Source organism: Rhea pennata, chromosome 5 (genome assembly GCF_028389875.1).
Source record: "Rhea pennata isolate bPtePen1 chromosome 5, bPtePen1.pri, whole genome shotgun sequence".
In the NCBI taxonomy this organism is placed as follows: Eukaryota; Metazoa; Chordata; class Aves; order Rheiformes; family Rheidae; genus Rhea; species Rhea pennata.
Genome location: NC_084667.1, coordinates 46,304,114 through 46,318,942, shown reverse-complemented (window position 1 = coordinate 46,318,942; position 14,829 = coordinate 46,304,114). Strand labels below are relative to the sequence as shown.

The window sequence follows — 14,829 nt, the reverse complement described above, 5'->3', positions numbered from 1 at the left end:
TAGCCCTGTCACTTGGGGACCCTGACATCATCTGGCCAGTGCATGAGAAGACTCTGGCACTGGGAGCACTGGAGTAGTGGGTACATGGTCACTGCAATGCTGAGGCCTGTGGGGAGGGCCTACCTTGATGTCACCCCACAGCTCCCAAATCTTTCCTGGCTTTCCCCAGGAGCTCCCTTTTCGTGAAGCCATTCTTCCTGCAAGGGCTCACCTAGGCATGAGTGGGCAGATGTTCCCATTGGAGGGGACTGCTATAGGTTGTGGCAGTAGCAGAGTCATTTTGCCTACAGATGTGCTATTTACCTTTTCATTTCTTCAGAAATTAAGCGTTCTTGTCTCTGGCTTTGTCCTTGGTGGAGATTGGATTTGCGGGTACAAAACATGCACTGAAGCATCCTTCCACTCTGAAAGGGGCTCTTTATGCGCCTCCTTTGTAGAAATTTCCTTTTGAGGAGTGCCAAATTATCTTAGCCAACACAACTGGAAACTCTCCCACCCTGGGCCTGAGTCAGGAGCAAAAACAGTGGGGAGCTGAGTGTAGGGAACCTGCTGAACAAGGGGTCTTCTTCCCTTTTCGCTGCACAAATAGGTCTGAGTTTCTATTGTCAGAATCAAAGGGGATCCTGTAAAAGGCACATGTAAGGGGAAGAGATTAGGCATAAATTGCCCCACAGGGCATTGCTTGGCTCTTTGGATTTCCAACGGGAAAAGCCATTGTCAATAAGCAAGGTGCTCTTTAGGAAGGACTCTCACCTCTGTTTCACTTGTGGTCGGCAGTAACCAATACTTCCCTCTGTGCTATCCTTCCAGCAGCTGAAACACCAGGTGAGCACAAGGCAGGATGATCTTCCCTTTAAATGTAAACCAGGCTGGGAGACTTGCTGTGCCTCCAGCCATGCCTCCTCCATGCCAATTTGAGGTACACAAGCAAGGCAATGTGGGGAGTGTTCTGGGGAACAAAATCTGCCCTGCTCTTGGCAGTGTCTTGGGCGTGGGGAGTGAAAACCAGGAATCTTTTGTTTCATATTATATGAATGAATATTCTTTCACTGAGAATAGATCCTGAATAAGACACCCAACCACCTCTCCCATAAGGAAGCCTGAGAATCATCTAAGCTAGTCATGACAGCAAGGTGGACTGTGCTGTTGATCTCCTCCAAAGCAGGTTTTGTTGCCCAGAGACTCTGTTTTTATCGAAAATACTGAAAATTACAGCCAAGAAGCAGGGAATTGATTGCAGCATTGTTTGTATGTGAAAATATTTCTGTTTCAGACTGAAACCTGTAAGGACTTTTTTCCCTTTTTTTTGTTTTTTTTTGTCTTTTTTTGTTAACATTTTTGCAGGGAACCTTCATTGGTTATTGGATTACTGCGAGAGCTGGACCTCTTCAGCCTGGGGAAGAGAAGACTGAGGGGGGATCTTATCAATGTGTATAAGTACCTGAAGGGAGGGTGTCAAGGGGACAAGGACAAACTCTTTTCAGTTGTCCTGTGTGACAGGACAGGAGGCAAGGGGCAGAAATTGAAGCACAGGAAGTTCCACCTGAACGTGGTGGGGGGAATTTCTTCACTGTGAGAGTGACAGAGCACTGAAAGAGGTTGCCTAGAGAGGCTGTGGAGTCTCCTTCTCTGGAGATATTCAAGGCCCGCCTGGATGCAACCCTGTCTAACATACTCTTGGTGACCCTGCTGAGCAGGGAGGTTGGACTAGATGATCTCCAGAGGTCGCTTCCAACCTTACTGATTCTATGATTCTATGATACTTTTACATAGCCAGCTGTAGAAATCAACCTGCATGGTATGTGTCAGAGTTGCTCTGTTCTTGTGAGTTCCATGTGTGTAGGGACTCTTTGGATTTGTCTAAGAAGCTGCTTAGCACTTAAGACATGAAAAGGCTAAAAGGCTGGTGATTCCATGCCTCAGAGTTGCAAGTGGCTCTTGGTGTGAGAGGCAACAACACTTGGACTGTAAGTTGTTTTCTTCAGTCTCCAGCAGAAGGATAAAGCTTCAAAGGGAACAAAATGCAGTAAATTTGATTATTGCTGCCTTCTGCTGGTCTCCAGCATTACTAGTTGAGAGTGAGGCCAGGAGCCAACTGCAAAAAGCCAGGCAGTAGTACTGCATGCAGGGCAGAGGAGGTGAGCTGGGAGAAGTAGGTTTATCTTCCCTTGGATTAGAAGTAGTTAGCTGGCATGATCTGCTGGGCCTTATCTGGAGCACAGGACTTAAGGTGTGAGGCAAGACTAGGAACACATCCCGAGCCTCAGGATCCAAGGCACGTTGCTTTTGTCACATACAAGGCAGGGGAGAGCATGGCACATGTCAAAGGTATGCTGCCTTCCAAATGCCTCAGCCAGCCCAAGCAGTGGCATGACATCTTTAAATGGTAGAGTGCAGAGGGATGAATAACAAGTATTTGTGGGGTGGGCCAGTAGTGTCCCATGAGCAGAGGGTCAGCACCTCTTCATCTCTCTGAGATAACACTGCTAAGGGCTCTTCTCTCTCCCCCTCTGCTTCTGCAGCCAGCCAGCCCCTACAATTACTCCTGGTGGTATAGCCAGAGAGTCTGCATCCCCTCCAAGGCTTTCTTCTGAGCACTATGGTGCCTTTCATCCCTTTGGTTTGCAGTGGCTTCCACAGCCTCTCAGCCAAAAACCCAGTGTGCCACTCTGTGTGGTATCTCCAGTAAGACAAGATTTTGTACAGATATCTTCATGTCTGCCTTCCCTTCTTCCCCTCCCGCCCAATCCTGGCAACACTGTAGGTATATTGCACAGTTAAGCTGGCTTAAAAATCAAAGCTCCCCTTAAGGGAGCAACCAAATCTTCTTTCCCAAGGAGCATTAGTGGAGTGTCTCACTGCACGCCTGCCAAAGAGGTGATGGGGGATGTGCAAAAGGTGTGTGGGCACTGGAGTCTGGCAGCTGCCTGTCAGCATCAGCTGGAGTCTCAGGAGGAGTTTGGCTTCCCCAGTGCCTGAGATGACACCTCAGCTATTGAGCTTACCCTGGGGAACCTTGTGCTTCTCCTTCTGGGCCCTCAGGGTGGGCTGGGGTTCTGGTGTTGGAAAAGTGGCTGAGGAAAAAGTGCTGAATTAGATATCCAGGTACACTCCATTGAGAAGCATGTGGGAAGCACAACTCCCATTCTGGGAGTGACTAAGAGGAAAAGGTTTTAAAGTTTTACTGAAATGTATCATTTGTTTTTAATCGTTAAGACTTGAATGAGAAGCAAGATCTTAGCTGTAGCTCCCAGAGCTGTCACTGTCCTGGGGTTACAGCTAAGGTCCAGCTGGAAAATTATGCCAAAATATAAAGGAGGTATCAGTGGGGACTAAGGTGTTGGGGAAGCAGAGTTCTCCTTCTAGAGAGAACCTTAGCTTATCTCTGACTTTGGGCTTGTCTCTGCACCCCTGAAAGTGTCAGATTCTCATTTGGTAAGAAAAAAGGTATTTTTTGTGAGGCACTTGGATATAGTAGAAACTATCCTCAAAAAGCTCATGAACAAAGGAGTTAAAAATAGCACAGGCTGGAGCCAGAGGGGAAGGGTTTCCTTACCCCGGCATCCCTTTCTTCACAACATGCTGACAGAAAGGAGTCATTAAATCCCATCACCTGACTGGAGAGGAGACTTGGCAGCACAAGGCAGCTGCTCATGTGCTTTTATCCTGAACATACCATGGGTGATCACATGGGAGCATCCACTGAGGGGACTATGTCCATGAGGAGGCTTCAAAATGACCCTGGGAGTTGCTTTAGCCTGTGAAGGAGGTGGTAACCATAAGGGCATGGGGAGGATAAACCTTAACGTGCTGGTCTTTTTCATCTTGTTGTCATCAAAGCCTTCAGCAGCTGTGAAAAGTGTATCTCTGGAAGGCCTTCTCCTATGGTATAGCTGCTTAAATGCAGAGGTTACAGTCAAGGTAGCAGGGCTCCTACAAGGACATCACCCTGCCGATGCCAGCTTGTCTGCCAGGCCATTGGAAGGCACTGAGGAGCTGATGCAGAGAGAGGCTGAGCTTGTTCTGCTCTGCCAGTCATTGCTAGGGAGCTGCAGATTAAATGCCTAGGGGACAAGGGGGCTGATTTCTGTGAAATGTCCCTAGTCTTGCTCTCCTGGAAAGTAGAGATGCAGAGGCCAAGAGATGCCTGGATCCCTTTCCTGCAGGGCACAGAGTTGCTCTGGGACCAACTTGGGCACCCATTTTGTTGAAGCAATCCCTGATGGATATACCTCTGGTTTATCTGAAAAGCATCAGAACCCCAGCTACAGAAATGCAGCTCGTCCCTTCACTTGGCCCTGTGCTTCCACTCTTGCCTTGGCTTCTCCCAGCAGCAGCCATGCCCTGCTCCCAAGGACAACCGCATCCTGGAAGTGCTCCTCCCCAGCCTTTCCTTACTGTGGCCCTTAAGCCTGCTGGGGAGCACCCATTCTGTGCACTTTGAGGCATTGCTGGTGAGTTTAAGGAGGCCAGGGTTACAGAGTGTCTTGCTGCCACTGCAAAACAAACCCATGACTCTCCCGGTGCAGCTGGCATGCAGTGCTTGGGCAAGGGGAGTGGGGCCACCCAGCTGTCTCACCTGCCGTGCATTCCCCCCTCCCCATTCCTCACTTCAACATCTTCCAGTAGGTTGGGATGCCAGACTTTGGTCTGGTTCCTCCGATTACTCTCTTTGAGAAAAAGAAATCCAGACAGCTTCACAGGAATGATGGCAAGTTGTTTGGAAAGGGGAGAGGGGGATGGAGGGAACAGGGGCACTTGCTTTGCTGTATTTGGATTTTCTTCCTTTCACAATTTTGCCTGAGCTGCGATGGTAGCAGCAGCTGGAGCAACTGAAAGGTTATGGTGTACAGGGAAACAAATGTATATCAGTAGCTAGAACAAGTTAATGGTTACTAAAGCACGTGTGGTTTAGAGCTGGAACAAGTTAACAGCAACTCAGTCAGATGCCTTAAGATTTTATGTGTATTATAACAACTATGTTAACAGAAAGCATGTGCCCTAGTGGAGATTGTGCCAGAAAGCATAGGAGGATATGGGTGTGCATCTGCTGCCTCTGCAGGGAAATGGGCTGTGTGCAGGAGGCGTCAGGTGCTTGGGTCCAAGCTCACAGCCACTTTGTCCTCGGAAGCTGCTGCATTCAGTGCTTCTCTCTTTCAGCAGGCAGGACCTGCCAAGGGTTAGCCCCCAAACCTCAGTGTTTGAGCACAATCTCACATTGTGGGGAAGGACAGGGCTGTGGTACCCAGGGTGCTTCTCTGGGATGCTGTTGTGCTGCTAAATAGATGCCTTCCCTTTTCTGTGACAACCTACTGGTTATTCAGAGTGGGAGGCAGAGCAATCTGTCCTGGGCAGCATGTCAGGAGCAGAAACAGAGTGGTGGCAGCTTTTGGGGAACCTTCCTGGAAGGCTACTTTCAGGCGAATGGCATGGGCTCTCTCTCTGGCCTTGCCCCTGGCTATGTGAGAGACCTTGGGCAAGGAGTTAGAAGACATTTACGGTAGAGAAGCACCTGTTTGTGACATTGAGGAGGGCAACAACAATGCATCAAAATAGCTGAAGAGCCACTAGACACTTAGCTGTCCTGCTTGTGTCACAAGTATCCTGGGAAATTGTCTGAGGATGGCAAGAGCAAGCTATCTGGCTGTGCACCTGCAGGAGTGCCTGCTGCAAAGGGTGCTAGAGGTGAGAGGGCAGGCTGTGCAGATGGGATGTGTGGCAAGGAGCACTCACGGCCACTCAGCCAGCTGCCCCAGTTTCAGTTTTGCACAAAGCTGACCATGCTGTGTCCTTCCTCCTTTCCCAGTGCTGCACACTGTTGTTTCTCTGTTCTGTGGTGTCTTCTGCACCAAATATGGTTGTATCTGGGAAGCAATGTAGTTATAGACCATGGAAAGCATTTTGTGATTAAAATTGTCACGAATGTGAAAATAAATGTGAAAAATGAGGAATTCCTTGATATTGACACCTGCAGGTCCTTTTTCAAGACAAGTGGAATAGACTATTTAGAAAAGAGGATGATTCCATATGTTCTGAAGTGTTCTGATAACTGCATGAAAATTACAGTCCTGAAGGTGTAATAGTTATCTCCACCGCTCACAGTTTACTGCCAGCTCCCACCAGTCTATAATAAACAGGATTGTTGCATACAAGTGATATCTATTCCATGAGTACTTGAAGAACTCTTTCAAAAAATAAAGGAAGTTGTTCAGGTCTTCATTTAAAATTAATAAAGACCCAAACTTGTATGCCAGTTGATCCTTAGCTGGACTGGTGAAGACCCAGCAATTGAGAGATACTGGTCCTGCTCTTTGCTGTGACCAAATCTCTCTCTTTGACAAGCTGGCTCTTTGCACTGAAGGGGACTTTCCAGGATCAGGGACAGGTCCTGGTCAGAAGGGGCTTTTGTGGTTTCTTATTGGTCTCTGCTGGACCTAGCAATTTGGCCTTGTGTGATTCCTGCCTGTCTGGTGGTCTTCTCAGCTAGGTGTGCTCAGGAGTCCAGGCAGCCCTAGAGTTAATCCAGATGTACATGGTCTGATTTTCTCTTTTGGGCTTTGCAGCAGAAGGCTGGACTGACAGACAATGACTGTGTTGGCATCCTTCGGTGTCAGGCAGTTTGCAGTGGAAGTCACCTTGACCATGCCCATAGGAATGGAGCTAATACTATTGCCAGTGCTGGACCTGCACTGAAGCCCCCTTCACTAATAGAAGTGTAACCAAGTGCAGAAGTGGGCACTGGAGGTGTCTGATGCCTTAATTTGCCAAAGGAGCTACCAGAGCTCCTTTGTGAAAACCTTGAGTGATGACTCCTATTATATCTCTCATTTATAAGTCAAAACATGTTGTTTCTGACTGTTGGGATTGTAGCTAAGGAGTTTTGCCAATAACAAGCACAGGATAGCATCTTTGCTTTCCCAATTTTCTCTTATGTGTCCACCCTGCTTTGATGCCACTAGCAGCAAATTATGTTTCGGCACAGTTCTGGAAAATCTATTAAACAGGCAATGAGTTAATTGATAGTGGAGGTCACTTCCCTCATGTGCAGCCAGTTGCTTAGTTGTCATAGGAAAACAGCATGCAGGACTGATTTATTGATGTTCCCAGGCTTTAAATTGCTGTGGAATCTGATTTCTGACATCTCTAATCATTTTTATGTAAAAGCTGAATTTTACTTGCTTAACAAAGGTTTGGTTTAGAGTCTTAGACAAGTTTATAGCCAAGTTGCAGATTTTAAGACCAGAAGAAATCATTAGATCCTCCAATATCCTCCATAGCACAGATGTTGTACATATTTGTTGAGCCCAGTAACTTGCATTTGACTGTCTCCACAAGAGATGTTGCACTTTCCTTGTTAGCTTACTCCTATGGTTAATCACCTGCAGAATTAAAAAACATGATTTGTATTTCTCAGTTGAATTTGTTGCACTTTGACTCATAAATGTTGGTTCCCATTATGTGCTTCTGTTCTGGATTAAAGAATCTCTGGTGCCTGTCAGGTCATTTCCTTAAAGAACTGGGAAATCAAGTCATTGCTTTATCTTTTCAACAACAGATTGAATTCTACAAATCTATCACTGGCAAAGTCTTTTTACGCCTTGAATTTCTTCTGCTCTCTTAATCACCTGCAGATTTCCAAATGACTTCAATGTCATTTGTGTCATTTAATGTGTATGGACTAGAAATGGAAAAACATCAGCTTTTAGTCTTTAGCGATTAGGTGTGGACTCTCCCTCCTCTTTCCCATATTCCATGTTGTCATATATAAAGCAGGCACAACACTGGGGTGAATTGCTATTCAGTTTCTTCTACTTCCTAATGTCTTTGCTGAGTTTGTGCCCAAAAGGGTTTAGATAGTCCTATATGCAGTATAGCCTGGGACTATTCAGGAAGGATTCAGGAATAGTAGGAAGGCAGGTGTGATCAGAGTGTTTGGATTTTATTGTCTTCAGTTTAAGCATGATTTTTGCAAATAGAAACCACAAGTCCTTCTAGAGTTCTGGAAAGCTGAGTTCCAGTCCCATAAAATCTTTGTTCCAAGTCAGTAAGCATATTGATGTGCTCATCAAGTGTGTGTAGAAGGAGCTGGTGCTGGGCTAGTGGAATTACCTGCTCAGATTTTTTTTTTTTTTTTTTTTTTTTTTTTTGTTCGATGCTGGCTGGTTGCAGAAAAAGGCTAGAATTGGGAAGCAGCCATGAGATACTGATGAATTCCAGACACTATGCTTTCTGCTTCTGATGTTTGATGGGAAAAATGCGGTAGTGGTAGACAGATGAGAGCTGCTGACTGCTAGGTTTGCCATGGTTTACTGATGACGAGGCTTGCTTTGTTTGCAGTTTGCATGTATACGGTTGTACCAGCTGACTGACCAATTGACTGAGAGTGGGCTTTGGGATGCCTACTGAGAACAGGCAGTGGGACACATGCTTAGACCAGAGAGGACTCTGCTGGACCAAAAGACTCGGAGCCACTGGTCTCAGCAAATGCGTTCTTTCCCCTGAGCCCCAGAGCAAAGAAATACCATTTTCACTCTGGACAGGCAAACTTTTCTTTTTCATTAGCTAATGCACTGTAATAGTTTAGTTCAAGGCTTGACGGCTTTATCCAGCTGTTCCTTATGTAGGACTGAGAAGAGAATTGGTATTGTATGGCGGTGGTGCAAGCCTCTGGGGGGCTGTCTGTGTCATTGATGGGAGCTCCTCAGCAAGGAGCAATGTGTCGGCAGTGCAGTAAGCACAATGCAGTGAGTATGGATCATGATGCAGTGAGTGCAGTGAATGGGAGAGCTTGCTGGGCCTTGTAAGACCTAGATGTAATCCACAGTTCAAGAAGATAACTTAGTTGGCTGGGGCAGAGCGTAGTGTGGGAAATTGATCATGAGGAACATCTTTTGATTTAGGGCCAAATCTTAACCACGAGAAGCCTCAGAGCGAAGCACATGATAGTGTTGGGGAAGAGCTGGATTGCATAGTGTAGTGACCATTACTGAAAGAGCTATGCTCATGAGACCTTGTATTGCAGAGTCTGCATGGGTGCTGTTATCTTTTCAGTGGCTGTTGCACATGCAGTAAAGGGCAAGGAGCATCCCTCAGTCAAGCTCCTTGCTAAGATTCAGATAACAATGCCATTTTGGGGCTGGGGGCAACAGCTGGACAGCTGGCTGTGGAAGCAGATAGTGAACAAACAACTCCTTGCCAGAAGTCCAGATTGCTGGAGGTCACAGCAGTAGAGGTGGGGCCATCAAGAGTGAACACCCTGAGGGGCCTTTGTGCTTCCAGAGGATTTGGATGCAGAGAAAGTGCTATTTACACTGCAACACTCTCTCAGCCAATTCCTCTGCAGCAGGTTGTATTTTCCCTGTGAGAATAGTACTCTGAATTTCCTGAATATGTTTGAGTATACAATCTGAATTGGGCACTGAGTGTAAGTTTGGAGACTTGGTGTCCATTCCTGGCTCTATCACTGTGAGATCTTTGAGTGAACTCAAATCTTATTTCTCAGACCTCAGTTTCCATGTGCATAAAATCGGGGTTGTCTGTGAAATGAACTTACCCAGTCTTGTTAGGCTCCTTGCAAATTATCCATGAATGCCAGCATTGTAGGGCATTCCCTCATACAGAGTTTGAGTTTGGCACAGTCTGGAGTGCCACATGCAGCTGGACGCAAAGCTACCACTAGTGACCAGTGTCCTGTGGCTAGTGCTAGCAAAACACGTATCTGGCTGTGCAGGATATGGCCTAGTTTACATTCCCATGTCCCTGGAAAGCCAGATGGGACTGGAGGCCTTTCAGAGGGGGCAGACTTGTAACACCATGCTTGTGAGCTGCTCAGAGCTAGGCAGCCTGCTTACCTCCAGGATGGCATCCTGAGAGTCTCCATGGTCAGATATCCTCAGGAGTGGCCAGACCCACACCCCATCACCACATTCCCATTCACCAAAGCAAGGCCTCCTCCTTACTCATCTCCCTGCAGTGAAGTCAAGCTCTCGGAGCCAAGGAGGTACCAGCACCTTATTACAACAGGGTTGCTCAGACTAACTTGCACTGGGGGCTGGGTAGGGGCCAGGGCATACTGCTGTCCAGCAAGTCAAGGTGGGGTGGTGACCCTGATCCATGACAGATTAGATAAAATCTCTTCCTTCTCACTAGCCATTGTTTTTCTGCCCCAGTGCAACCCATCCTGAGCTCTTCTGGCTTGAGATGCACTCCAGGGCAGCATGGAGGGGTCAGGGCACCCTGAAGTATGGTGGGTCTACCCATAGGGCAAAGGTGGTCTTCTTGACTTGCAGAGCTTGTCTGGTCTGTTCTCCTTGCTGTTTTGCCTCCTTCCAGGGTCCTTTTTGCTTCCAGCCAGGGCGCCCTTGGGCATAAGAGGGAGAACAGGGAGACCTGGCAATAGGCTGAAGCAGAGAGACCAGTGGCAGAAGGGCTGGCACAGAGCTGGGCATCTTTCTGCATGGTTTTAGACAAGGGTTCAGGGAAGGCAAAGGAGTGGAAGGGGAAGGGGCAGGCAGAGGGGTCCAACTCTGCCAACTTTCTGTTGCTTGTCAATGCTGGAGGAAGTCCTCCCTGCTATGGAGAGACGGCAGCTTCAAAGGCTCTTCCTGGGCAGTGCAACTTCCCCTCTTTTCCCACAGCCCTCTCTTCAGGGTCCATCTGTTAAAGTCTGTCACAGTCCTTTCCCCACATCCAACTCTGCTCTGCTCAGACCAGCAGTGTCTTGGGGACCAGCTCTTTTCCCTTCCCTGGAGGAGGGGGATGCAGGCAGCAGAGCTTTGATGTGCAGGCACAGGGCTAGCAGACAGGCCTCTGTGTGTGCTCATGAGAGCCTGGCCTGGCTCCAGCTGCCTTTGAAGTGCTCCAGTGATCAGGATGAAAGGGAGGGGAGTCCTTCCTTGACCCATCTGGCTCTAATTGCAGGTAGAAATGTCTCTTTGCATCCCTCATGGGGAGGGTTGCTCCACTCTCTTCCTTAATCCCACAGCTCTTGCCTGAGCTGGTGCAAGGGGCAAGAACTTGGGAACAAAGAGGTTTTCAGCTGAGCAGCCAGAAACAGCAGCTGCTTGTGGAGATGCTGTGGATTTGGGCCCCTCCGCTCTGAATGTTGAGGCTTAGGGCCCTGCAAATCTTGGGGACAGCCTTGCCTTGGCCCTGACTGTGGTGGGGGGAGGCTTTACCAGTCGTCTCCGATTTCTCGGATGCACTAAAGCCTGCTGTCCCTTTGACTTGCACCCTTTCACGCTAGTGCACGTTCAGTGCAGAAACGAGTATCGTGGGAACTTGGCACGAGCTATTCCATTTGTCAGGGTTCATCCAGCTGCTGCTGGCCTGGTCGCGCTGCAACCCCCGCTGGGAGCACAAGTGGGCCCTGGCATATATGTGTGTATGCTCCTACCTGCTGCCTTCGCTGGGCAGCTGTTTGCTCCCAGCACTGCCACCCTGAAGGAGATGTCTGGGGACCTGTCCTCACTGTCTCTTCCCTGTCCAGGTATCTGCCTCGTCTGATCCCCGTTTGGCCAGGGACAAGGAGCAGCCCACATTGGGCAAGGCATGGGGCTTGAGGCAGAGCGGGCAGGCTGGCCTACAGCAGCACAGGCGCCGCTGGGCTGTTCAGCAGGCTGTGAGGAGTGTGGCGGTGCCCCAGCCCAGCGGTGCTGGCCAGGAGGAGAACCTGCCCTTTGTATTGGACCTGCAGAGCTTACCGGGGCTGGCCAACGTCGATCTGAGTGCCCAGAACCCAAATATCCAGGTGGGGAGTGAGCCTGAGCAGGCCATGGGGTGCTGTGAGCCAGTCATTGCTTGTGCTCCCTTATTGCCTTGTTTGATTTCCTAACAGGAATGCTTTTTTGAGCAGGAGTCCATTTCCTGGACTCCATGTGGCTGCTGCCGTGTATCTTTATAAATATCTCTTACGTGCAAATAACTGGCACCGATAAATAAGCTCCTTGCAGAAGGAGTTTATTCATGGTCATTCTCCCTGCCCTCCAGAGCCCCTCTCCGTAGAGCAGGAGTAGAAGTCCCTAAGAGGACAGTCTCTCCATTTCTGCATATGTATCTAAGTGCTTACTCTCTACTGTTTTGGTGACCACCAGAAACCTTTGCCAAACTACTGAGATGCTGCAGTCAGTGCCTCCCACTCTGCTCCTCCTCAGTCCCTCCAGGTGAGTGAGACCTATCACATTCATTGCACTAGTTCCATAGACCAAAGCAGTTTTGATCTCTCAGGCCAGGAGTCAATGCACAGACTGGAATATTTCTCCCTGCTTCAGGGAATGTCCAGCAGCTGGGCAGTCAGCTGTGCCCTGGCTAACTGCCCTGCCTGTGTCTTATTTCTCAGGTGACCATTGAAGTGGTAGATGATCCTCAGGCTGAGATGGAGATGGACTTGTTGAAGGAGACGAGCAATGACTGGTCCCTGACATCCTCTGAGTGGTTATCCCACAAAGACCTCTTCTGGCCCCTCTTCTGGGAGTACACTGATCCCATTGAGGAAGAAGAGGATGAAAACCTAGATGTAAGGGACAGCGAAGAGGAAGAGGATGAAGAGGAGGAAGAAGAAGAAGATTACATGGCAGAGTATGAGGAGGAAGAGTCCATGTTAAGTGGAGTGGGAGATGACTGGGACCAGCAGTGGCCCAGGCAGAAGAACTGGATCTTTAAGGAAAAATATAATTATGGTGAGTCCCCTTAAGCCCCATGCAGCCAGCAGCCACCCTGCAGACCTCTGTTCTCACCTGCCCAGCCTGACTACAGCTCTCCCTGTGCTGCTAGGAAAGGCACAGCAGTCAGTATTTCCCAGGTACTTCACAGCAAGCCAACAGTGACAGGAGGGACCAGCATCCTTGCAGAGAAGATCAGAACATGCTGGTGCTCAATGGCTGTTTAAAAAATAAGCAAGTACCTGGGGAGCAACCCCAGCATCCACCTGATCCTGTGGGCAGCCAAAAATGCCAGCGTCATGGTGGGGATTTCCCTTGCATGTAATCAGACCTGAGTGCAAATTCTAGCGAGGGCACATTAAGACTAGAAATAAAGTATAAATGTTTAGTGGCAAGTGTCACTATCATTGAAGCAGCTTTCTGAGATTACATCAGTGCCTGAAGCCTTTGCTGCAGCTTGGACGTATCCGGGGAGTGGAGCTGCAGAATATGAGGTGCTTGGTCTTGGGCGGGTGGAGAGGCCTGGGAGCATAGTAACTCCCACCTTGAGTTTCTCACCTAAGAGTGCACAACCAGCCGGTTTAACTGTCATGGCCAGTCCTTTGGGCAGGTACAGTGAGGAAGAGGATGAGCAGGTAGTGATGCCCTACTGGAACAGTAAGGCCATGAGCAAAGCCGCAGAAACTAAAAGTCTGTTTTTTACATCAGTGCTTCTTCCTACGCCTCCTGTCTGACTTCTCCCTGCAACAGCAGGGGAAGGAGTGAATCCTATACTGCAAATATATTCCCAGACTCAGACCACAACCGAGCAAGGGTTCCAGCCATCTCCACTATGTGGGAATCCTGATTACTTCCTACAGCAAGTCCAAGAGCGAGGACTTGGCTTTGAGACAATATTTATTGAAGATAGAATTGCAGCTTTAAGGAGAGTCATGGGGCTGGTGGCAAAGCCTGGCAGTCAAAGCTCTGAGGTCGCTTTCCTGGGTTGCTAGTGAAGGCATGTTTGGCTCTTGATATCACTTGGCAGGATACCTCAGGGTCCATCCAGATGCACCAGGCAGCACTGGCCCTGCTTGCCTCTAAAAAGCATCTCAGGGACAAGACAGGTCTGAGGGTGGCCCAGGGACCATGGGTGGCTCCAGGCTCCTATCCTGTTGAGGCTTTACACAAGATTCACTGCTCTCTGCCTCTCCTAGACTATGAAGATGAAGAGGAATGGAGCCCTTGGTCCCCTTGCAGCCTCACCTGTGGCAGTGGCAATCAGAAAAGGACCCGGTCTTGTGGCTACGCCTGCACAGCGACAGAGTCGAGGACGTGTGACCTGCCACGCTGCCCTGGTGAGCCTCAGTCTTTATCTGTTGGATGCCATCCAAGCCCCTGTGCAGGGCTGGTGGTCCATGTGTCATGGCAGGGCAGACTGGGCTTTCTGCTGGGATGGGGAGGGAGGGTTACGCAGGGCACAGGCTGCATCTGGCTCAGGGAGATCTCTTGTTAACAGGTAACAATGGGATGCTTATTCCAGAAATGTACACACCAGCCCCCATAATTTTTGCCCTCTCCAGAATTAAAATGCCATATTCCTCTTCTCCTGGGCACACTGTTCATGCTTCAAGAACTAGTTATATTTACTGTGGTCTTGGTTAATGAAAACGATGACTCATTTCTACTAAGAACAGGTGGAGCTCCATAGCCCATAGATCATGAAGCAAGGCGAGCTTGAAGTCTGCCCTCTCGCTGTCTGTGAGCCAGCTCCATCCATTGGGCTTTGTGTAACCCACAGTATTAGACCCTTTTAGCATAGGCTGTCCTGCATGTCTTCCTGTTGGACCTTCCATGCACAGGACAGTGTCATCAAAGGCACAAAGGAGAGAAGAGGTTAAAAGATGGACAGCATCTGCTACCTTTATGGAGTAAAAAAAAAAGACCCTGTCACCCTACCTGGTGTTCATCCTGGCCTTTTACTTTGTCTTTTCTCTCTCAAGGAGCAGAGGGAGAAGTGGCCTTCCCCACAGAGGAGACTCATTTTAAAAGTGACAATACAACAGAGCTGTTTAACTCAGGTCAGCCTTTGCTTCTTCCTCGTAATCAGGGCCTGGGTGCTTTCTGTGTAAAACCCTATGGGAGATGTAGCTGGCTAGCTCAGAGTGCTCTGACCAAGGGCTCCCAGATC

The 14,829-nt window shown here is 48.8% G+C and overlaps 1 protein-coding gene across 3 annotated transcripts in view; it reads left to right on the top strand.

Annotated features, from left to right (window-relative positions):
* The window catches only part of ISM2 (isthmin 2), a 37,137-nt gene that overhangs the window by 3,270 nt on the left and 19,038 nt on the right, over positions 1-14,829 (top strand). For all 3 annotated transcript variants that reach the window (XR_009958517.1, XR_009958516.1, XM_062576811.1), the window contains exons 2-5: positions 11,489-11,749; positions 12,338-12,677; positions 13,856-13,996; positions 14,642-14,719. Coding sequence is in view for 1 of the 3 variants with exons in the window: in XM_062576811.1 (XP_062432795.1) it covers positions 11,489-11,749; positions 12,338-12,677; positions 13,856-13,996; positions 14,642-14,719 (820 nt within the window). In the remaining 2 variants the exon portion in view is untranslated. The remainder of the gene's footprint in view (positions 1-11,488; positions 11,750-12,337; positions 12,678-13,855; positions 13,997-14,641; positions 14,720-14,829) is intronic.